We start from the raw sequence: 23,419 nt of genomic DNA on the forward strand, positions 1-23,419 counted from the left end.
AATGTTATGCAAAATGCGGTTAGTTAATAATGCAGCTCTTGGTGCGCGTTGGTTCGATTACTTAATATTATCGTAATATAATTATGAGAAATCTCGTTGAGTTCTTTGCCATGAAGCGGATGAAATGTTTACTTTGTACACCATAATCTTTATTCTTTTTAAGACATCGATGAAGGAGCAATAATGATAATAGCTGCAGATTATTGACCGATTCAAAGAAAAATTAGAAATAATACGGAGATAACGGCATAATTGAGGTATATACAAGAAAACAATGATAGAAAAATAATATAAAAAAGATCTATCCTACATAAAACAATTATGATCTCCTGATAAGATGAAAATGAATAGTATTGCCATATGTACTTTTAATTTGTATTCATCATTAATGCGAGACACGTGTAACAAATGAGACGTTAATGATTCTTCGGATGTATATTTTTCGCAGAAATCAATATCCCGATTGCAACTTTAAAATTCGAATTAATCGCGACGAGTATTTATTTAAGTGTATCGTGACTACAGATAATTTTGTATATATTATATATACAATATAAAAACATATACATATTATAAATATATATTTGCACGTATATAATTAATTCGATCAGTTTAAATTGAAATATTAAAGTTACAGTTATCTATGTTATAAATAATAAAGAAAAAGATAAGAAATAGAAAGAAATGCACAAAGAACTACAAAATGCTTTTCTTGCATCTAATATTTATATATGTAATCGTATCTAATAAGTCGCTCGTCTAAGTGAATCATCTAATCATAATACGATCATAAATTGATTATGTGATAAATTTCCTAAATGCTCACATTAATGTCCGATTAAATCGTAGATTTATTTATTATTTGAATTTTTGATAGCATTCCGCACGATAAACTGTGCCGACAGTAAGATAAATTGTACTTGATATACTTTGACTTGTGATTTATCGATTGCCCGACATTATTCTACCATCAATAACAAAATCGCTACTGATTTTATTTGCTTCTCTCATAATTGACATTGTAAAACAATTCGAGATAATAGGATAATAAAGGTACCCTCTCAGAAAGACTTTCTTTGATGATAACGAGACAAAAAATATTCTAGACATATTTAATCCTGTCACAACTTCATGCAGTATAAAAATAAAACAATATTAAGATTAAATGAATAATTCTTATTCTCCCCTCTCTCTCTCTCTCTCTCTCTCTCTCTCTCTCTCTCTCTCTCGAATTAAGTAAGATTGATTTACTATCTTGAGACAAGAGTAATAGAGTATAGATTTAAGCTTATATTCTTACGTTTGGAATAAATCTTCACTCGATGTTATAATCAATATAATCATATAATGCACGCTGTTAGCGTCACAATATTGGCACAAAACAGATATGTGCTACCGTTGTTTGTCGACGGCAATAACGTGACACGTGTTCGTATCTGTCTCCCATAATGGATCTCAAGTATATAACCCTACAAGAAATACTAAAAGATATGATCCTATCTTCTCGAGTCTTATTTCTCTAGTAAGTATATATGTATACATATATATATATGTATGTAGTTGTAATTCTAATTATTAGCTGATGCTAACTGAATCAGAATTAGGATCTATAACCAGTAAAATATACTGATTTTTGTCAAATATACTGATTAGCTGCTGATGATGTCTACTGAAGATTTTTGTCGTAAAAGTTGGATGAAAACATACTTCTTTTGATGATTATATCGCAGTCGATTAATATATTCGAGAAGATTTATGATATAACAAGAATGGCACTCTTATATAAGTATGTACAATATGTATCAAATATCAAATCGTATACAGATCATATTCCGATTAAATATCATTCATTTGTTTACATATTAATATATTAAGACGAAAATATCTAATGGACACGGTTACACTCTGCATTTAGGCCGCGGCCTATACCTCAAATTCGATCTAAATTATTTAGGCCACCTGTTTACAGCAGCTGTAAACAGGCGGCCTAAATAATTTAGGTTGAATTTGAGGTATAGGCCGGCCGCGACCTAAATGCCCCGGTGTAACCGTGCCCAATGTAAAATTCTTCTGTGAAAATTAACGTGATAAGACTATAAAGATCATTTCATTCTTACGGATTTAAGAATTTTTATTTAAAAATATTCCTTTTTCAACAATAAATATAATTGTCCTTATATCGATCCTATTTATGATAGATCGAAGAGTAATAGTATTGCACGGAAAGAACGGTTTTGCTGAAATATTTAAAAATTTAGCTAGATACAGATCTGAAAATAATTTTGTTGCAACATCAAAATAATTATAGTAGGTCGCTGATGATAATGCTGTTAAAAGTTTTGACATTTTAGCTATCACTTTGAGTGTTTTACATAATTATGTACAATAATTATGTATAATTGTGTTTTACATAATTATGTAAAACACTCAAAGTGATAGCTAAAATGTCAAAACTTTTAACAGCATTATCATCAGCGACCTACTATAATTATTTTGATGTTGCAACAAAATTATTTTCAGATCTGTATCTAGCTAAATTTTTAAATATTTCAGCAAAACCGTTCTTTCCGTGCAATACTATTACTCTTCGATCTATCATAAATAGGATCGATATAAGGACAATTATATTTATTGTTGAAAAAGGAATATTTTAGTTTTAAATGAAAATTCTTAAATCCGTAAGAATGAAATGATCTTAGTCTTATCACGTTAATTTTCACAGAAAAATTTTAATGGTGCAACAAAATTATTTTCAGATTTGTATCTAGCTAAATTTTTAGATATTTTAGCAAAACCGTTCTTTCCGTATGTGGATCCGGAAATCTTTTCTGTGGGTGTACATATTTTGGTTATCGCTAAAGACAATTGGATTCAAATAATCTCAAGTATAGTTTATAAGTAAGTTTTATCAATTTTACGTTATTTTATTATAATTATTTTTTTGATAATAAAAATATGTTAAATAAAAATAACGATTTCAGAATAATTCTATAATTTTTGGCATCCATAAGTACGTCAAAATAAATTGTGTGATCTATTTGAAGTTGTTTCTAGAATGAGTGTAAGATATAAATGTCAAAAAATGTAAGAGAAAAAATATTTAGCCTAAATTTGATTAAAAATTATCTAATATTTTATAATATATAATAAGCGTATAAAAGAGAAGCATTCTCTCAGTTTCTTGGAAAAAAGTAATCTATATATTGTATATTAAAAATATGATAAAGAATACTAACAAAATACTTATAAGGATATTAAAATCATATTGCAATCGCAAAATTTAATAAAGTAATTTAATCAAAACAATGCGCGATTGTGTCTAAGTTAAAATTTACTCGATGAGTAAGAAGTTTTGGCTGATTTGCCAAAGATAATTTCTTGACAATGCTCTTCAAATATGTAGGGCATTCACTTAGTGCTTTTGAATACACACGTAGGAGATACTTTTCATTAAAAATGAAATAAAATAAATATTTCTCCATATAATTTAATTGATACGTTATCATTTTTTAAATATTTAAAGTAGATAATTAAAAAATAATTGTATAATCGATATTAATAAATATCTTTTATCTATAAATTACGCTTCTGAATTTTGATTTTTCAAAAGATCTTTTCTTCCTACTTCCGTTTAAGAAAGATGATATCAATATCCAATAAAGACCGCGATGTGTGCCAAAGTTGTCGATCAGCGAAATGTATATCCTATAATACATATACGATATTATGATACTTGTCGACGCCAATGTAAATATTTTCCGATGCGGAAACGAAATAACGCGCGCGCGTGCCGCGTCTCGATAATTTGGCATACGTTTCGTGATTCCCGTGGTCGTGCATATACCATACCGTCGTCTAACGGGAGAGCGACGGCCAGAGCCGGCCGTTGGCGCACAGTGGAGGGTTTCTACATATAGAGGTGAGCGCAACTCGCGAATTCAGTCCTCTCGAAACCACGCGATAAAAGACAATTCCTGGGATAAGCAACAATAGAGCCGCGCGAGTTCGTTCCCTTCGATTGCGCCGATCATATTCGCGCATTTTTATGAATTGTTGACGAGAGCGGAATTTTTTTGGCGTACGGAAATACATCGAAAGCGGACTTCGTGCAAGGTCTGTGTGCAACGTTGCAGCCGCGAGTTCCTCTTCGCAGTAAGTAGCACGAAGAATTAAAAGAGCCAACAATCTCTTCTTTCGTGATCGCCGTTTTTTGTAAGACCGAACGTTGTAAATGAAAATTTTCCCGATTCTTGAACGGGATCGATGAGTGTAGCGTGTATAAATTAAAATGCAAATGTACTTTGAAACGTCATTTAACTCGCTCGCGTGTTTCTCTCGTCGTTAGTTGGCATTGGTGCCAATGACTTGAGATATTTCTATTTTATACAAATAGCGAGGAGTCTTTTAACAACATGTTTAAGTTGAAAAGACATGTTGGAAAAAAATGTGTGGTGTAGACCACGACGGCAAAAAAAGAGTGCTAGTAGATTAAATTACGATTCGATATGACGTCATAAATCGATGGTTATCGCGAAAGTTTGGAGTTCAGTCTATTATCTAAAGCTCTTTGAAAGCGTATCAAGTTCAGCTTGATTAGTTAAAAGCTAAGTTAAGAACCAGTTGATCTTTTGTTTAATGCTGTTGCTCCTTTAGAATTTATAACATTTATAATTTAAAAAACATACAATTACAGACGTCAGAAATGCATTTTTTGGTGAATTCCAAAAATTATATAATTGAAAACATCGAAAGATTGCGCGAAACGAGCCGTTATCATGTGATAAAGATCACGGATTAAGAAAAGGATTAGGTGAGATTAGTTAAAAGATCAGTTAATAATTGGTTCTTGTTGTTTAATATTTGCGATAATTTTTCAAATTTAGATAAACATATATTCGCGCATAAGTTGCATGAGTTAAAATACTTATCGGAAATGTAGCAACGTATATTTGATGCCAAGTTTACGAGTGATCGGTTAATCATCAGTTATATGCGTGCTAAATCATGGATTTAATTAACGGAGTACGATTGCTCCGCAATCGGGAGACGTGTGATTCAATCGTTTGTGCACGCGAAGCATCGAAATTCATCTGACAGCTTGGCGAATTTAATTAGTTATTCCCACCTTGCGTTTGTTATTTGCACGATGATACAACTCGGCTGTATTTGAGCTGACGACTGACGATATAATTCCGCCAAATCGTACCGGCTTCAGATAACGATATATGCTCTATTTGTATTATTATCAAGTGCTTCCGTTTGCAAGGCAACACAGATAGAAGATATTCTAATGTTGCGAAGTCAGTCAATGAGAAGTCTGTCAAGTGTCGACCTTCTTATTTTGTGACTTGGCAAAATTGTGAAAAGTATAAGCAAAAGAACAGGACAGATATTCCGTTAATATTTATTGAAATCTTACTAAAGTTAATGAGAAGATTTTACCAGGATTTAACTAAGTTTTAAATTTTCCAGAATTTTTCTGGTATCATAATTCGCTATAATTACACCAGAATCTATCAGAGCAGGCAGCAGTTGATTTTAAAACGCGCATAACAGTAGTTTGCTGATAAAAAGATAATCAGAAGAGCTGAAGTATATTTGCGAATTCATTTGCAATCTGTCATTTTTATTTTCCGGTGGCAGTTTCTTATAAGACTCTTATAAATAAGAGTATCACGGAGTTAAGGGGTGATTTTGGCTGCATGATTTGCTGCCACACTGTAGATAAGATAAGTTGAGGCATCAATATTTTGTATTAGACTCGAAAATTATAACCTCATTATGCTCTATTTTCAGTAAACACCTAATTGCGCCGACATGGAGCAAAATGGTATCTCGATAATATCACCACCGGGTGCCACGGAAAACCTGTCTATCGGAAAGTCCAAAAGTATCGGCATCACGCTCCGATCCAATGGTACAATACAATCGGCGAAGGAGAAGCTGAAGACACCCTGTGAGTATACGAATGAATGGCGCGATCATAACGGAATATGTATAGACACGCAAAGAAATTGAAAGTTAAAGTCCCGTTTTTGAGATGTAAACCAAGAATAATTTGACAAATATGTCCAATCCGAGAAAAAAATCTTTACGATGAGAAATTCAGGAATTTTATTTTACGTTACATGAATTATAAAATTAGATGTTTATATAATTTTACAAATTTTGTAGTGGACTCTGTGCAAAGTAATTTATAAAATGTTCTTCTAAAAATGATATGCAAGATGCTCATTGTGTTTTTTCGATCTATACATTTAATAATAATTAAATAATAATAAAAGCGATTTATATCAAACCATCAGCTGTATTCGATATTTTTATATTTTTTCTGAAAGAAAAGTTAGAATCGTATTTCGACGTGAAATTTTTGAAATTTCTATTAGCGAATTCGGTTGAACGCATCAGTGCGCATTCAGTGCACATTAAAGCCGTCGTACACGAATCAACATTAAGTGTATGTTTAATATAAACGGGTTAAGTCACGAAACCCTCAATTATCTTTATTGTATTATTTGGTAAAATATATATTGGGCGTTTATCAGTCAAAATATTTGCATTTTACACTAAATATTAAAAATTAAATTAGTGTATACAACGGCTTTAATGTGCACTGTGCGCACTAGTGCGTCCAACCGAATTCGCTATATGTTATACCTATATACTTCTACATCCTCTTGTTTTCGAATAAAGATCGATTCTCGAATCTCTTAAGCGGATTTCGAGCGGGGTCAAAGTTCGCAAATCTTTTCCCGTATAAAATCCGATCGAAAAACTGAATAGTCCGATTTTATCTCGAATATCGATATCATCGCCGAAATCTGTGTTAAAAAACGATGCGACACGCTGCGGAATATCAACGCGAAAAGTGAATAATGGCGCGTACACGCTTCCAGCTAGCCAGTGACAAATCTTCGCTCTCGTGAAACGTTGGAACGAATTTCATTATAATTCATAGAGGTTCCCGTCCATTAGAACGTAGAACTTACTTTGCAGCCATTCCCGCACGAGGGTACATATATCAATCCAAACAGACTCCGAACTTTTAATTAGGTATCACCTGATTTTGCGGCGATTAATCGCTCGTCCGCCCCCTCAATATTTATCATGCTCCTTGCGTACTTATCGCGCGCAAAGTATAATCAAATTTCATTAGAGGAGACATTCGATTGTTAGATATTTCTGTTCATCAATGATACGCGCGTGAATTTTAATCTTTCTAAAGTATAATGATTCATGATTCACCCTTTTATGATTTACCTTTTTACGTATCGACGTTCTGTCGATATACTGACAAACCCTTCACACGAAATCCAAAGAAATATCCAAAGAAATAAAATTTTTATAAATCTCAATTCTTCTTACTGACATATAATTCGCAATTCGCCGCGAAAGACTCGCAGCCTTCGGGAATCCTATTGGATCCGGGAATAGAAACGTATAGAGGAGATTTCGCGAAAGAGTCTAGCGCGAAGGAGTGACGTGAATAGAAGGAATCGATCGTATAATAAGATGGAAAGGCTTCGCAACACGATCGTTCGCTCCTGCTTTCGAGATTGACCTTAAACTCGCGAATCGGCTGCCGTCGCGAGGCAACCGACCTCCTATTCCTTGAAATATTTCTCGCCGTCGCGCTGCGCCGATCTCCTTCACGGTGAAAGAGAGAAGAAAGCGGAGGCTTGCATTATACCGAACGCATGCTAAGCGACGCTCTAGGAGCACCATCTCCCGGCTTGAAAATTGGGTCGGAAATCGGATTTGACTACGAGGGAATTTCTCTCTTTCGCGCCGCGTTTCCGTTGCGCATTTCACCGTATCGGAAACAGCCCTGATGCGAGGTGGATGTCTCGGTGATCCGGAAAATTAGGTTCTCGCGCGTAAGTAACGTTATATCGAGAGTCCGTACCCCGAAGAAGTGGTATATCGTGCATTATTACGACGTTCTCGGATCGGGGAAAAATTTTTTTCCTCACTTCCGGCAGTGATTAATGTTTCGAACCTGCGACCTTTACAGTGTCCATTGTTCTTGTACAATAATGTTTTATCGTTGGAAATGTTTTACTTGTTAATAAATAATAGCTATAAAATCAGGAATGGTTTAATTCATTCATGATTAATTTACAATATATGTCTTTCTTATGATTATATTCATTAGGATAGTGAAATGATAATGAAGTCTTCTTTCTTCCATCACTTTTCCTAATATAAAATGCAAGAGTTTTTAACTATTGTGTGCGCGGCGAGAATAATCGACGTCGCACTTGGCGCGTTTGATCTAGAAAGCGAGCCGCGTTCTTCTTTTAACGAGCGTATTTCGGTCGTTTCTCTAGGAAAAAGAAAGTGCATAATGCAACCGCATCAGGAAACGCGGTGGCTCGGACGTTTTTACGAGACACGTCATACGCAGGCAGTCCCGCTAACGAAATTAGATGATAATTATGGAGCAGGACGCGTATGGGTAACATTTCTCTTCATATTATCCTTTTCTTCGTTCGACGAGCGCGCAAAATGGCACTCAGTTTCACGATTCGATCTTTTATGTATTTGCCGCCTAGTTCGTTACACACTTCGCGGCGTATCTACATCTATGAGATGTTAATTAACTCGTGGTAATATTTCCGTTGAACGTCGCGCGTACCTCACAATGGGTTCACGAAAGTCTCGAGTCTGACAAAAAAAAAAAAAAAAAAGAAGATGCCGGTGAGAGGAATTGATTATTCCCGAATGGCTTTTTGTGAAGTCTATCTTCCTGAGAAAATCTAGGGAAACGATACCCGTACTCGGAATGCTAAGTTATCCGTGTGTACTTTCACCCGTTTCGTACGATCGCGATGCGAGCTTGATTTATAATCGCGAAAATACGTGCGGTGAGTCTTTAGGAATTAATTTAAATTTAATAGCGAGCAGTTGTAAAGAACAGGAATTGAGATGCGGGTCACGCACTATCTCAGAATCCCTATCTCTTGCTGTAGAAACGCCGCGGTAAATAGTTAGCAACTTGTTCATGCCATGTTGATGCAAATATATATTTGGTCTCGAAATAAAATGCCCATAAATATCGGTCTACATAGAATTCTAAATTTCAACAATGATCAAAACATGCCACAATAAATATCCTGGCTTTTCTTTTAAATCAAGATGTCCACTTAAGATAAAAATAAAATAAATTCTGTAAAATGTACTTTAAATTTTTTTTCAGCATATAAATTCGCATTACTTCTAAAATGACGATTTAAAAAAAAAGTACACAGGCAAATTTAACAGGACAGAATAACGGTGCAGTTCTTTGCCTTGTACCCGACATAGAAAGTAGTTCGAGCGGCGAATTGTGCGCGACGAAGACGCAAGTGTGCGTGTCCATGAAGATAGAACAGCTTCCGGTACGAAGGATGGTATTACCTATATCCGATCTGACGAAAGAAAATTTTGAAACTTTAATTCATCGATTAGGAGCCGCATTGTGCCGCCGGCAATATCGCTAATAATTCACCGTTCGCAATCGAGCGAAACCTTCGTCGTTTTACAGCCTTATGTCATTCGTTATTGGATTATAATACATTATATTATAGTGCCTGTAATAAAATCGTCAATTGGAAACGCGCGCGTCTCATTTCGTTATTTTCATCGTTGAAAATATGCGGTATGATGGATTCAATGGGCGTTCTGAGATGTGCCATAACTACCTATTTTCTACGCTGACTTTTCTCTGACGTAAGTTACGTTACTACAGGGTATTTGCAGTGCGGATACATCAACGTCGGCAGTAAATATTTCTCGCCGTGTCGTCACCAGATTTAAAGGAGTTCAGTCGCGACAACGACCGGTGATAAATCGAATTATGCTAATGCATGCAAAATACTTCTGGCCAAATGACGGTTGCTTTTTGTAGTTTCATAACAGGGGCAACGAGAAGCACTGTGAAACATATTTGTGAGAACGAGCAGCGACCAGCTTTCGTTCCCCTCGACTTTACCGTTAGATAAGAATAAATTGGGAATGTAAGACAAATAATGCGTTTTCTACCTTTCGCAATTATCATAATCACTTCGCTTTACTTTACATTATAATTCACGCTCGTCGGGAATCTGAGGAATCTGCAACTGATCTTATCAGAGACGGAGTATTCCCTGCCCCAGATTCCCGAGAAGACATAATTATCGCCAGACTGGAATCCGTTGAATCGAACGAGAAGCGCTCTGAGAAAATTTAATACATCGTGATATTGTCGAGTTTCAGGAAATCCCGAGTTTGACTCTTCCTCGCGTTACAACGATTTATCGTGACAATCGCGCTGTAATTTATCGATACTTCCTTTCTATCCGTTCTCACGATAGTTGCTCCACTTCCACTCCGATCGTGTGATAGGGTAGATAACAACAAAATGCCAGCAGTGGGAATGCAATCAATGCGAGACAATGTCCTTTGTACTGCAGTAACGCGATCTTGTTATTATTCACCCGTATCTTCTTTGTAAATATTTTTGCGTTAAACTCTTAAAGTAGTTACGTATTAATTCGTAATAATATTTAGATATAATGTTAATAGAAATATCATTGATAATTAATGAGTGCTAAAGTAATTAAAATTAACTAAATTAACTATATAATATAAACTAATGCTTAAAAAAATTAGTCTAAAAATATAATTTACTCGATAAATAAAGTTTAAAAGATAGACAAAAGATTTTAATTATGTTTCTTATAGCTTTTAACAATGCTCGAAACCTCAAAGATATTTCCACAATTTATAAACATCAATATTCATTATATCAAATATTTCAAACGTTTCTCTTTTTTTCTAATTTTAATGGAAAGCACTTCATAGAAAGTGTTTGTTTATTGTACGGTATTTCGAGTCTCTGTTTCGTTTTCAACGAGATAAATTTTTACCAGAGTAAAAATTCAGAGGATTTCGGGCAGATCGGCGGCAAGTGCGCGCGTAAAAATGCCGTTAATCTGCCTTTTTTCTTCTTTGTCGATTTTACGCTATGCTTGCAACAAATTGAGAGAATGTCGTCGTATCGAGTCTGGCGCGACGCTCGAGAGCCACCGGACTCCGGCCATTCACCGCGAACTTGACCCACTGTCACACTTGCAACACCGACGAACGTGTGTATTCCGAGCACAAAAAAGGCTACCGTGTCCGTGTACTTTTCACTTCCCCTTGCGGCGCCTCAGTTTATCGCTAGGTGTCTTGCAACTGTACACTGATGACGTAACGGCTATTAAGAAAACATTCTTTTATTTCATTCTCGTTGCATCAAGCTAATCTACGCGTCTTTAATATATTATACATTATATTTATTAATTTTCTAATGCAGAATTTAAAAAAAAAACCGTCACTATATCAATAAATTATTGATATAATGATGCATCATGTATTGCTGATTAGAAAGGTGAAGAATGTTTTATTCATATTCCAACTGCTTCAAAATTACGTACGAGCCAATTTTATAATTTGATAACGATTATTTACATATTATTTTGCACATTAATATACATGATATATGTCAAAAATTTATCTGCGTCGCACGCATGTTCCGTTAGTTTTGCATTTCCGTCGCTTATCGAAAAATTGTTTTATGCAACGCGTTGAATGGGCGAAAATTACTTTTGACACCATTTCATCGTGAATCTAATCGGCTGTGACAATCGATGGCGCAGCATAATATTGTGTGAGAGCACGTGTAATTATACGACAATTATCGATCATTGCCAATCGCTCTGCATGCGAATAACCGACAGCGATATGAAAGAGCACGCAATTAATCGAGTCCTGCATTTTTTTGTTAAACAGTTATTACAACGCAAAATTTTTCGCAATTATAGGAATAGCTTTTTCTCTCAAGGGAAAATATCCTTACGTTGAAGCAGATGCAAGATTAAGCAACTAGAGCGTGCCGTATGTTCAACGTATCCCGCATTTCATCAGCCAACGAAAGTTGAAGAAAAATATGCGTAGTATAAGGTAAAGAAAAGCGCATCTGTGCGCTTTCATGCATCTCGACGTTTACGGCGGTTAATCGACGAGTGTAGCGTTTCGTCCGCGTCTCTCAGCATGAACCGGGAATTTCACCGTGATGCAATTACTGAGCCATTTTCTACTGTTTCAGAGGATTCATATACTATATCCCGCGAGAAATGTGAAAATGCATGTGCAAGCTATATACGCTCGAATATACGACGGCCCTACGGCTTGCACGGGCGCGCGCGCATCTTCCATTCTCGTTTGGCGCGGAAAAAAAATGAATATTTATGTGTCTTCGTTTGCACGCCACGTAACGCCATCAACTTTACTCAATGGTTTTAATGCTATTCATGGTATCCACTACGTGCGTGCGAAAAATGCTCCGGCGAAAAACGCCGCTCCGCTGATCAAACACTTTGAGAGAGATTCTGAGACGACATATAAGTAAATTTATCTTTACTTCCCGAGACAAGTGAATGATGTTGACATTTTCTAAAATAAGCCAAAGCTTACACACAGAACATTTCAGAGTTATTGTATCTTCTTGAAATGAAAATATCTGATTTTCGTGCACGTTATTCAAGTCTCCTTTTTAATTTATTTCAACATTTTAAAACGTAGATGAAGTTAATTTAGGCAGTTTGCGATATTATTAAAAAACTCGTGCTATTTTACCAAAGCGTTTACTTTGAAAATACAAGACTGGAGAATCTCTTTTTCATTTTGCCAAAAAAATATATATAGACCTGATTTGACGAGCTCTCTCAAGCTTGAAAAAGATTCGTGAAAATTCGCTCGAGTATCGTGAATTCACCGAGTCGTAGAAAGACCGTATCGCAGTTGCAGCTCACGATGACCGATCGTATTTCACGCGATGAACCTGTTACGCTATCATTTTGGTCGTATTTCACAATCGGACGGAGTCTGCGTAAATAACGTTGCCTATTGTGCGTATTGCGACGCAAGTATTGCGTGCAATTTGCAGACTGACGACTTATATGCTTTAACGTCGCGAAAAAAGCCATGTTACACAAATCGTACGTGTGTATTCTGTATTATATAAAGCTCAGACCATGTCATCGCCGACCGACCGGTCAGTCATTAGCAAATGTTACTTGGTCAGAGGCAATCGCGCGGATTTTCAGTATACTTTCACACGATAAGCGAACGACGTTGTATCGCATCAAATAAACATGCTACTTTCATACCGAGCAATTTTATATCTAATTCTCGATCGATTCCCAGGAAAAGTTTAACGGGTTCCATTAATGAATGAATTGGGAAGCTAATTATACTAATTAGTAAAACGCCTTATCCATACTAATACGCAAATTATGATGAGCGCAATTACAAATTGTAATTACGCAGCGGGCACAGTCACACATAACTTTATTAGCAAAAGTTCAGGTTTATTAACATTAGTTAATTAACGGACATGGCGGGTAATCAAATTGGTAATTAAAATAATCGACATAATATACATTTATATTCAAGTTTATCGCTTATAGATTAAGATTATTATGGAATGGAAGAAAAAATATTTTCTCATAAATGTAAAAGCGACGTAGGAAACTGTGTTTGACAACGTGAATTATTAAATAAAGTGAATTATCGTGAGTATAACGTTTCAAATAAAACGTTGTTTAATTCAACAGCATACTCTTAAATGCATGTCTATGCAGATGCGCGATGTGAAAAATAATTAATGACACACGCGCGTTATCTTATCGTTTTATTAATATCTATTGCGACCAGTTGAACAAATACTGTTTTTCCGATCGTTGAGATGTGTGCAAACATCGTAACGGACATACATATTATTAGAAAAGCCGCATTTTTGCGACGAAGTCACGAGCGCACATATTCGTCTTTTCTTAAATCCTCACGCGAGAAATTTACCGGACATTATGAACACGAAATGTACTTTGCTGGTCATCGTACGTTGCATCGTACGCGAGAAAAACTGGCTTTCTATATCTTTTCAGTGCAATTGATTTATGGAAATTTCACTGCTCGCGTACCGCCGCTATTAGAGATCATTGAAATTTGCGGTGCGCCGGTAATTTTCTGATACTTTTCCGTGTCGAATCATCGAAATAAATTGCCTCTTCACAATCCTACGGTATGAAGTTATGAAGTGCAATTCCAATTACGAGGTGGCAAAAAACTTAATAGTGGAATGCAAAAATTTAAACGATTTGCTAATTAGACAAATTTACGTAAGAAGTTACGCGTTGCATCAAAATGCTTGAAATGCTTCCTGTACAAAACGGTCGTAATTTCATAAAAAATTATAATCATTAATTTATCTATACAGTTACAATAGTCTGTTAATTATAATTAGTTGCAATACTATATACGGCCATTCAATTAATCGAATATATCGCGTTCCAGAATTAATACATGTTATTCGAACTTCTCATATGATAGTCTGACAATAAGCAACATAACAATAACAGGAATGCATGAATATTCATACGTACACACGTGAAATAATGTGCATTGCTGCTTTATCAGTTCACCGCGAGTCGTGATACGGTAGGTTTCTGCTGTACTTTTCGCGTACTATCGATAGCTGGTAAACTCATACGTCGGTATGCTGATGGAAAATTTTCCAGATATCGGAAAGATAACGGATATTTGTACGAGAGATACCGTAGATGGTGCATCAATGAAAGCGCATCGACGCAACGCGAGCGCAACGCCGCGTCCCTTCCCTTCTCCTTTCTCCTCGATAGATTGCTCGCACGACTTCTTCCACATCAGGAGCCTCCAATTTCGTGTTAATTTCATCAAATTACAGTTAGCTTAACTTGTTAAAAATAAAGAAGGTATTGAAGGCGAAGCGCATAGGCATACGGGACATTTCACCCGGCGCGGCGAACGTAATTGTTGATTACTTTCGCGATCCGTAATTATGCTCCCGCACTTTCCTCTTTCCTGCTAATTACCGCCAGCCTCCGTTCTCCGCAGTTTGATTTTTTAATTAGCGATTAGAGATATGCTCGCGTTCAAGTTACGTGGAACTTGGAAAGTGCACGTCTCTCCGGCGAAGATATATTTCCGTGAATATATAGATATGTTGCCGTGCCTCGAAGCGATCGCGTATGTGTTGTTTTCCTCGCAAGTTTCTATTCGGTCCTGATGTACAACACGCGCGCAGTGGCTTTCTATACTTTATTCCGCTAGTACTTCACGACCATCTTTACGACTATCGGATCATTAACTGGCGATAAATTAGCGAAACGTTAAGAGAGCTCGTAAAGCTGTACGTTCTAATTTCTTTATATTGATTAATTACCGGCCGATCGGCTTTTATGAACACGTTGGATTATTTCTTTCGTATCTCTTTCTTTCGTAATATAAACAAAAAAGGAATATATAAGGAACAAAAAAAGGAATATATAAAAAAAGCGAAAAAGAGCAAAAATGTAATAAATAAAAACAAATAAAGAATAAAGTTTCATTATACACGCGATTTCATATAATGCATTTTTTTAGTTCAACGAAGCTTTATAATATTATACACAAATGCAAACAAAAACTCGGAAAAAGCAAAGAGTATACCAGCTTATCGCAGGTACTATTTTTATTGAGCTATTAAAAAGCTCACGTCAATAGCTATAACATATAAATTTAAACAATCCGATTTACCACTCACAAATATGTAATTTCATACATTTATTTTAAAACATGATATAAAATTTTAGTTTTCTTTCTCTTTACTGAATTATATAAATACATATTCTAGAATTAAATAACTGGACATTGAATTTTTCAACTTTTATTCTTATAAATAAAATGCTTTTGTTTCAGAAATAAAAAATAATACATATTTATATTGCTGTTTGACGTCTGTCGCTCTGTCTCACAAAATTACGTCAAGTATCAATTTTCGTTGCAATACCGTAATGTAATCGATACGACTCGGAGTGCCGGTTTTTTAAGAGGATAACCCCGCGACTTTGAACGGCTTCGGAACACGTCGGATTGCGTTTCCGTCATCGTATCGAAATCCGGCTAATCCGCGAGTGTCGATGACTGATCACTATCGGTCCCGGTCTGCGTCGCACCGAGTCTGTGTGTTAATGGAAATCATACGTGACACGTGTTCGGTTCTAATTATATCCGCGCGACACACGGTTAATCACGAGAACTCGGCCGTAATTCTAGGGCAAACGTGCGTTGGCATCTCTATATGCATAATTCAGAGATGCAGGCGGATATGTATATGTATAAGCGCGATTAAACCCGAAGGATATTGACATCCGTATGTTATGAATATCATATGAATGTGGAAGTCGAGTGATGCGCATGCACAACGGATCTCAATGATCCGTTCAGGAAATGCAAAACACGGATGCAACACGATGCGGACGCGACGCAGCGGCTATAGGTAGATTAACATGGAAGTATTTCTGTCGCAAGATGTTGGATGGAATAGCGAATACACCGAACCGCGTATCTCCCATGTCAAAAACATAGCAAAAGTATAACTCAAAGCAACATTCAGCTCTACTTTTTATCGCGATAGTTTTTTTTTTATATTTTCGTAAAAAGATATTACATCGTGTGAAAAAAATTGTGCATAAAAGGTAGTGTCTGTATGCATAAAAATAAATGTTTTATTTTTAATCATTTTTGTCGCACACATGGAAACATATTTTGAACGTTATCAACTTTCGATTTTGAAAAGTAGGTAATGGATATTGCGTTCGCTACTGTAAGTTAATTACAGCGAACTGTGTTAAACAATCAAATCGTATTTTTTCAACAAGGTGTTTGATTTAATTAATGCACACGCACGTGCTCGATTTAATTAATATTTGCTTTTCTCTGCAACTTACATATAAATAGATTAAATAATTTTATACTTGGTATAAAGAGTAAATATCTTCGCTGAATTAGTCGTCAAATAAAGAGAAGGCAAGAGAAAGCAAGATATTACTATTTCCAGAGATCGAGATTATCTAGTATTTTCCTATGACAACGAGATAGGAATGGCGAAATGCAAAATATCCAGGAAATGGAGAATAATATTTAAATAAAATATAAAATAATATAGTTGAAAAAAGTTATCGTGTTGAATTATGTTGGATATATTATTTACTGAAATAAGTCTACTCTATTCACTCATAAATTAAAAATTATGTAAAATAAAACTTTATAAAATTATTTAAAATATTATATACTTATATACTTTATTACCACATCGATAAATAGTCACGAAATTATCAAGACTGCATGGTAAGAAGAAATGTCACGGAGTCTTGACCTCTGGCTGCAGATTACTTGACTGTTAATAATACTTTTTCTCTCTCGCGTGCACGCGCGCGCGCGCTGAACATCAAATGTTGACCTGAGATTATTATTCAATATGTGATACAATTTTAATATTAATACGAAACATTTAAAAAACGACGAATGTTTGATATATTTTAATATTGAAATATAACGCGCAATTGGAAATAAAGAAAACATTCATCCTCTATTACGTATATAACTCAATTCTAATATTTTAAGTTGGAACAAAATACGCGAAACGAAATAAATAAAAGTTACACAGCAAAATAATGCAAAAATGGTGAACAATATGATGGTGAACTTATCTAAAATGTGTACTTTAACCTGAAAACGAGCGCCTGAGGTGATTTTTACACTCTAGTATCGAAAAACTAAAATTCACGTCACAATAATTTTAATATTACTTCTTTCGTTTTTCAGAAAATATTGAGTAAATCTATATACATACTGTCCTCAAATACTAAAAAATTATAGAATTATCAAAAATATGTATATTAATTAATAACAATGATTTAATTGACGTGTAAAAATCACTTTAGGCATTTATGCAAAAAAAAATCGCGTGCCCGTTTCCGGGTTAATTTTGAAGTGTGTACTTTAATTTCATTGTTGCGAACTATAATTCAGTTCAACTTTCGCATTCTCGAGCGAAAATGTCAAAGTCTTCCCCTTCTTCCCTGTGATAATTTTTCGTGCTAGCCCTCGTGAGAATTACATCGAGCAAATTTCACGGACGTCAGAGAAAACTGTGCCACCTTGTCAAGAAAAAATGAACAGGAAGCGTTCAATGGAGCGACATTCAATGAAGAATACTTATTGAAGTCCATTTTCAATAACGCTAGAGCTGCTGGACTATCGACCTCCGATGTGTATAACTTTACTGATGCTTTCATGTAAATTCAACATTGACCTATCCCATCCTGGGTTTATACCAGTGGTAATCGCATTCGACGTGGAGCGAACAAAGTTTCCACTCGAAAGTTTACAACAAAGTGACAGTCCAAGTTATCTTGCCTGTCGAACCAAAAACACTTCTCCGCCGAAAACTATTATACTTTTGGAATTCATTAAAGAACAATCGACTATTTTATCAAACGGGAACTTGACATAAAAACATTGTAAGTTTTAAATATCGAAATTTCAGAAAAAGCAATTTGCCTAAATAATATACTTACTGCTTTAAGAAATAATTAGCTTTGAATTAATTTCATATACTCTAACTAGTTCTAAAAATTACTGTCTTTTAACAACGGTACTAATTTGGAAGAAAAAAAAAAGATAATGTTGGAAACGCTACCTTTTAAATTGTTAAATATAACATATAACATTTTTAAATATAAAGTTTTAAGATTTTAAATGTAAAATTAACAAGAGGTAGAATAATTTGCACTTTAATACAACACTTGTATCTTGAAATAAAAACACTAGAAAAGATGTAAACCATGTTTTTCTCTTTTTCACACTGATTCAAGGGAACTGTTGGCATTGCGGTTGGCGTACTTACGTGTGTGTATGTGCATGCATATTATCTATCTTTGAGATCGTCGTTATACAGTTACACTCAACAAGCAAACCTTTGCATCGTAGACGTATGCATTTTGACTTTTTTTGTTATACATTCAGCGGCATGTAATGCACAGAAATAAAAATATGTCGCCGTTGGATGCTCCATTTGTGTGTACAATAGTTACCTTTTAATTAAATATCGATTTACGAGGTCGAGCCGATAATGAGAACGCAAGTGTTCATACTTTTTCACAAAGGCACGAGAGTGACGTGCTCGAGGAGCATTCTCTACGAAATCATAACACAAAGTAGCGTTTTATTTCTTTTACCTCGCTGCGAGACGATTTGTAAATTATTTATCCAGTTCCGCAATTCTAATACTGCAATTCTAATACTGCAATTCAAACTTTACGATTTAATTCGCTAATCTATATACTTTATAGAAATTTAATTAAATAATGCAATTCTCATCATTATCATTATCACTCAAGATACTTTGATATGGATGTCCTTTACGATTGGACGATACGAGTATCTCGGAAGTGATTATGGAGTGCTCGTACATTTACCCTTTCCACACGAGAAATATAATTCATAAATTCACAAAGTCAATAAATTTCGAATTGTGCCGATGAACACAACAACTCGTTGACACCACGCATACATCATGTTAATAAAAACGAAAATGTCCTTTAACATCTCAGGGCTGAAGAAGACGGAAGAAGATAATATGTGCGACAAGTTTCTGGCTATCCTGGGAGAAGTGATTGGAACAGCAATTCTAGTCTTTTTGGGATGCACGGCAGGCCTGGGCAGCATGAAGCCGTATGATGGAACTGGACCGTCTGTCATACAAATTTCTTTCGCTTTCGGTCTCGCTGTTATGATCGCTATACAGGTATAAATCATTTTGAATCTGACAATTAACATTATCCTCGATAAGAATCATTGTCGGTACGTTAGTCAAATTTTCAATTTACATATTTTATTTATCTTTTATTTATATATTTTTAAATTATAACGTAGATTATTTTCCATTTTGTATTTATATATTTTAATAACATATCAATAATTAATATACGTTATTTTATGAATGGGATCAAGCATGTAAAAGCGAGTATTTTTAAGTAGCACTCTGTTGCTCGATATTATAAAATCTTATCAACGGTTAAATGCATATTTGTTCTTTTCCAGTGCGTTGGTCACATCAGTGGCGCTCACCTCAATCCCGCTATCACAATCGCCGCAGTGATTCTCGGTAACAAGACTCTCATAATGGCCGGATTCTACATCATTGCACAATGTTTGGGTGCCCTGTTAGGTTTCGGCCTGCTAAAGGTCAATGAGTATACTCATTTATTCACAGATTACAAAGAACACGTCATTCAGATTAACGTTTCGGCGGACATATCCCGACAAGATTTATTTCGCTGCCAACATACTGCTGATAATAATGCAATATATTCGCGTTTATATAACGCGTTATCAAAAATTACGTTATCTCAAAGTTACAAATATTATCAAGATTATTTTTAATCGCCTGAGCGCCCGCGTTTGCTCATCCTAAAGATAAAAAATTATCTCTATGCTGGTTAATTGCAACATGAAATTATCCAAAATACTAGAATTCCATGGATCGTTGTAAATAAAATTTTAATAACTAGTTGAAAAATTATACTTCTTGCGCAAAACAACAGTGAATAATGTAGTGAACTTGCACAAAATATCGATTGAATTTACGTTTCGATTGAATTATTTAATTTAAATTTGAGTTAACTTTTGTTTCAATATCAATTGACAGATAATAACGCCGGCAAATCTTATGCACAACGGCGCGGGCGATCCATCCGTCCCGTTCTGCATGACGGACGTTAATAAGGAAATAACGGTCGGTCACGGAATCGCGGCTGAAGCTTTAGCTACGGGAGTATTAGCTTTCTTCGCCTGCGGAAGTTGGGACTCGCGAAACGCGAAGAACAGCGACTCGATGGCACTGAAATTTGGCCTCTGCGTCACCGTCTTATGTCTCGCTTTCATCCCTCACACCGGCTGTAGTTTGAACCCCGCTAGAACGTTCGGACCAGCAGTCTGGAACGGCCACTGGACATATCACTGGGTATACTGGCTGGGACCGATCGGAGGCGCCGTTATCGCGGCTTTGATGTATCGATCTCTATTTTCGCCTAAGACGAAAGATCCAGATGACAACATGAAGAACATGGGAACTTTCAACGGCATCGAGACGTAAACGGAATCGTACGTACGTTTCTGAACTTGTCAAATAAAATTGTTTTTGCACGGATCGGCTATCAATTTATAAACAACAATAAAAGTTATAATTAAATAAGAACTTAATTTCGGTCAAAAAATGTGCATTTTATTTAATTATTTAGATAACTTGTTAAATACTTTATTATCCTAAATTCTTGCATGTGTATTAAATTACTTTTTAAAGTTAAATAACTTTTTTTATTGATCAATCATATTCAATCAAAAAATTATTTGATGAATGTAGAACCGCTTCGCTTGTGTGGATAATTCTTTTTCATCAAAAATTTTATCGACGCTCTGCGAATGTCATAAGCTTGGCACGTTTTCAAATTATTTTTTTTATGCTTGTCCTACTTTCGTTCATTCAGCTACTCAGGTATCTCCTGGATATTTTTGGGCGTCGTTACGTCATTTTTACCGAATGATCTGCGAACCGAGCTTGTATCGTGCGTACCTTCTTTCAGTGAGCGAAATTGCATTCCGGTCGTCGGTGTTTCACAAATTGAACGAGAAATCCTGATCGCACTGGTATTTTTCCCGGTTGAGAAAAAGAGAGTTGCAAAAGTTGCGACGAAAGAAACTCTCGTGCGGAGCGACGGAAGCCAGATCGGACGGGCTTCGAACTTTACGGATTTCTACTTTCAAGGCGCTCGGAAATGTCCTATTCGAAAATCTTGTAACCCGAAGGATCGCAACGCATCGAAGGACTGCCACGCGACAAGGACTTCTGCGTCGTAGACTGATGTGATGGATTATTTTTGTACAAAAAATACGATGTAATATTAGATAAGGCGTCGCGTAACGTTAGTTTTAGATACAGTAGATCTAAAATTTCTGACATGTTCGTTATGATTATATTTTATTTACTTTGTCCGCGTCACGGCCTCGCAAAACACCGTAGAAATAAATTTTAAATAAAAAACGGGCAAAATATAAATTATTCTTACTCCGAAAAAAAAAAAAAAATTATTTCAGAGCAAGTGTACAGACTATTGTTACAAATGCGGTTCAAACGATACCATGATAAATGATAAAATATTTTCAAAAATTTTACTCAGAAAATGAAAATATATGACAAATAATTAATGTCATATGCATTTCAACTACATATATATATATATATATATATATATATTGATATAACGAGATGTATATATGAAATATTGCCCAGCCGTGATGTATATTTATATATTTATATTTTTGCTATGTAGTTTATGTAGTCTTTTCACCGCAAGCACTCTCGAAGAAGATCGCTCTATGTCGTATAACACGAAGCGAAGCACCAGAATAATGCATAGTTTCGTCTTGTCTAGTAGTATGCAGTTTCAAGTATTAACTCTTCCCGATCCTCCCATCCCTCTTTATTTTTTCATTATTTCGTAACAGTGCGAAGCGCACGCGTGGAAGAAATCTCTGTCACATGTAATTCGCGGCGGTGCCGGTCGCGGCCCAGTCTCTCGCCGCGTTTTTTATTAATTATATTAGCGAAATTTATGGATTACAGACTCGGTTCGTTCGCTCGCAATTCCACTAAATTCGCCGTCATTATATCGTACACGTATGCGATGCAGCTCGTTAAGACCGACGTTGAGGTGGCTGCTCTCGCGCAGCATAACACGACCGTCCTCTCTCTCCCTGTCTCTCTCTTTCTCTCTTATCCCTGCTGCGACGAAATTCGAAATAACGGAATTAGTCTCGGTGAATTCAGGAAATTACCTCCATCGCCGTCGGTCGCGCCAAAGTTTTAATTGTACTCGGTACATATCTGCACACGCGTGTGTGAGTGTGAGCGTGAGTGTCCGTATGCGTGTGTGTACGCGATTGCAATTACGTTCCGCGGCTTAATGTATATGTAAATATAAGATACACATTTCGGACCATCTCGCCCGCTTTCTCCCCTCTAACCCCCTCTTGTATAGATAACAATAACTTTAAGAGCCTGAGTGCGAAACCGCGCGCGGTAGATTCTGGTCCGGAATTCGCGAAGCTTCGTTTGCGCGCGAAGCGATGTCGAGGGATATAAGATCGAATTTCGGATTACACGACTGTTGCATGTATGTGTTTTGAATTGTTATGGGATATGGCTTCTCGAATAAATTGCATACGATATTTTAACGAATTTCGCTTTTATTTCTGCGGCACACCTTTGCCCTCAGAGCAAGTTTACATCGTGAGAATTTACACTCTAGAAAAGTAGTATAAATTCCAAAAGATTAATTTTTCCTTTCTAGAAACTAGTGTCTGAGATAGCCTGCAAGCATCTGTGATGTAAACAGCTTACAAGCGGCAATAAATATTCCGTGAATATGCAATTTATAGCAGGATTACGATTTTACTACCAGTATTTCCAAGTGAGCTAATATCTTACATT

At 35.7% G+C, this 23,419-nt stretch overlaps 1 protein-coding gene across 4 annotated transcripts; it reads left to right on the forward strand.

Moving 5' to 3' along the window:
* The first annotated feature begins 3,813 nt into the window (after positions 1–3,813).
* LOC139770861 (aquaporin AQPAe.a-like) lies at positions 3,814–23,163 on the forward strand. Of its 4 annotated transcripts, none has more exons than XM_071703118.1 (6): positions 3,814–3,919; positions 5,797–5,956; positions 19,482–19,675; positions 19,972–20,115; positions 20,579–21,033; positions 21,513–23,163. In XM_071703118.1, the coding sequence occupies exons 2-5, from the start codon at positions 5,818–5,820 to the stop codon at positions 21,023–21,025; spliced, it is 924 nt and encodes a 307-aa protein (XP_071559219.1). In that variant the 5' UTR covers positions 3,814–3,919; positions 5,797–5,817; the 3' UTR covers positions 21,026–21,033; positions 21,513–23,163. The 4 variants fall into 4 exon arrangements, with proteins under 4 accessions (XP_071559219.1, XP_071559218.1, XP_071559217.1 ...); XM_071703117.1 differs by lacking the exon at positions 3,814–3,919 and adding an exon at positions 3,931–4,152 and having other exon boundaries at positions 20,579–21,037; XM_071703116.1 differs by lacking the exon at positions 3,814–3,919 and adding an exon at positions 3,931–4,152.
* Positions 23,164–23,419: the final 256 nt, after the last annotated feature.

This window comes from Temnothorax nylanderi, unplaced genomic scaffold (assembly GCF_030848795.1).
Source record: "Temnothorax nylanderi isolate EJ_2023f unplaced genomic scaffold, tnyl_v1.0 TNYL_tig0033_pilon, whole genome shotgun sequence".
Lineage (NCBI taxonomy): Eukaryota > Metazoa > Arthropoda > Insecta > Hymenoptera > Formicidae > Temnothorax > Temnothorax nylanderi.

Excerpts from the sequence above, each read along its gene's own strand:
- LOC139770861 (XM_071703118.1), top strand. The coding sequence starts at position 5,818 with ATGGAGCAAAATGGTATCTCGATAATATCACCACCGGGTGCCACGGAA. Across the intron at positions 19,676-19,971 it reads CTGTTATGATCGCTATACAG|TGCGTTGGTCACATCAGTGG; the intron begins GTATAAATCATT and ends GTTCTTTTCCAG. Across the intron at positions 20,116-20,578 it reads TAGGTTTCGGCCTGCTAAAG|ATAATAACGCCGGCAAATCT; the intron begins GTCAATGAGTAT and ends ATCAATTGACAG.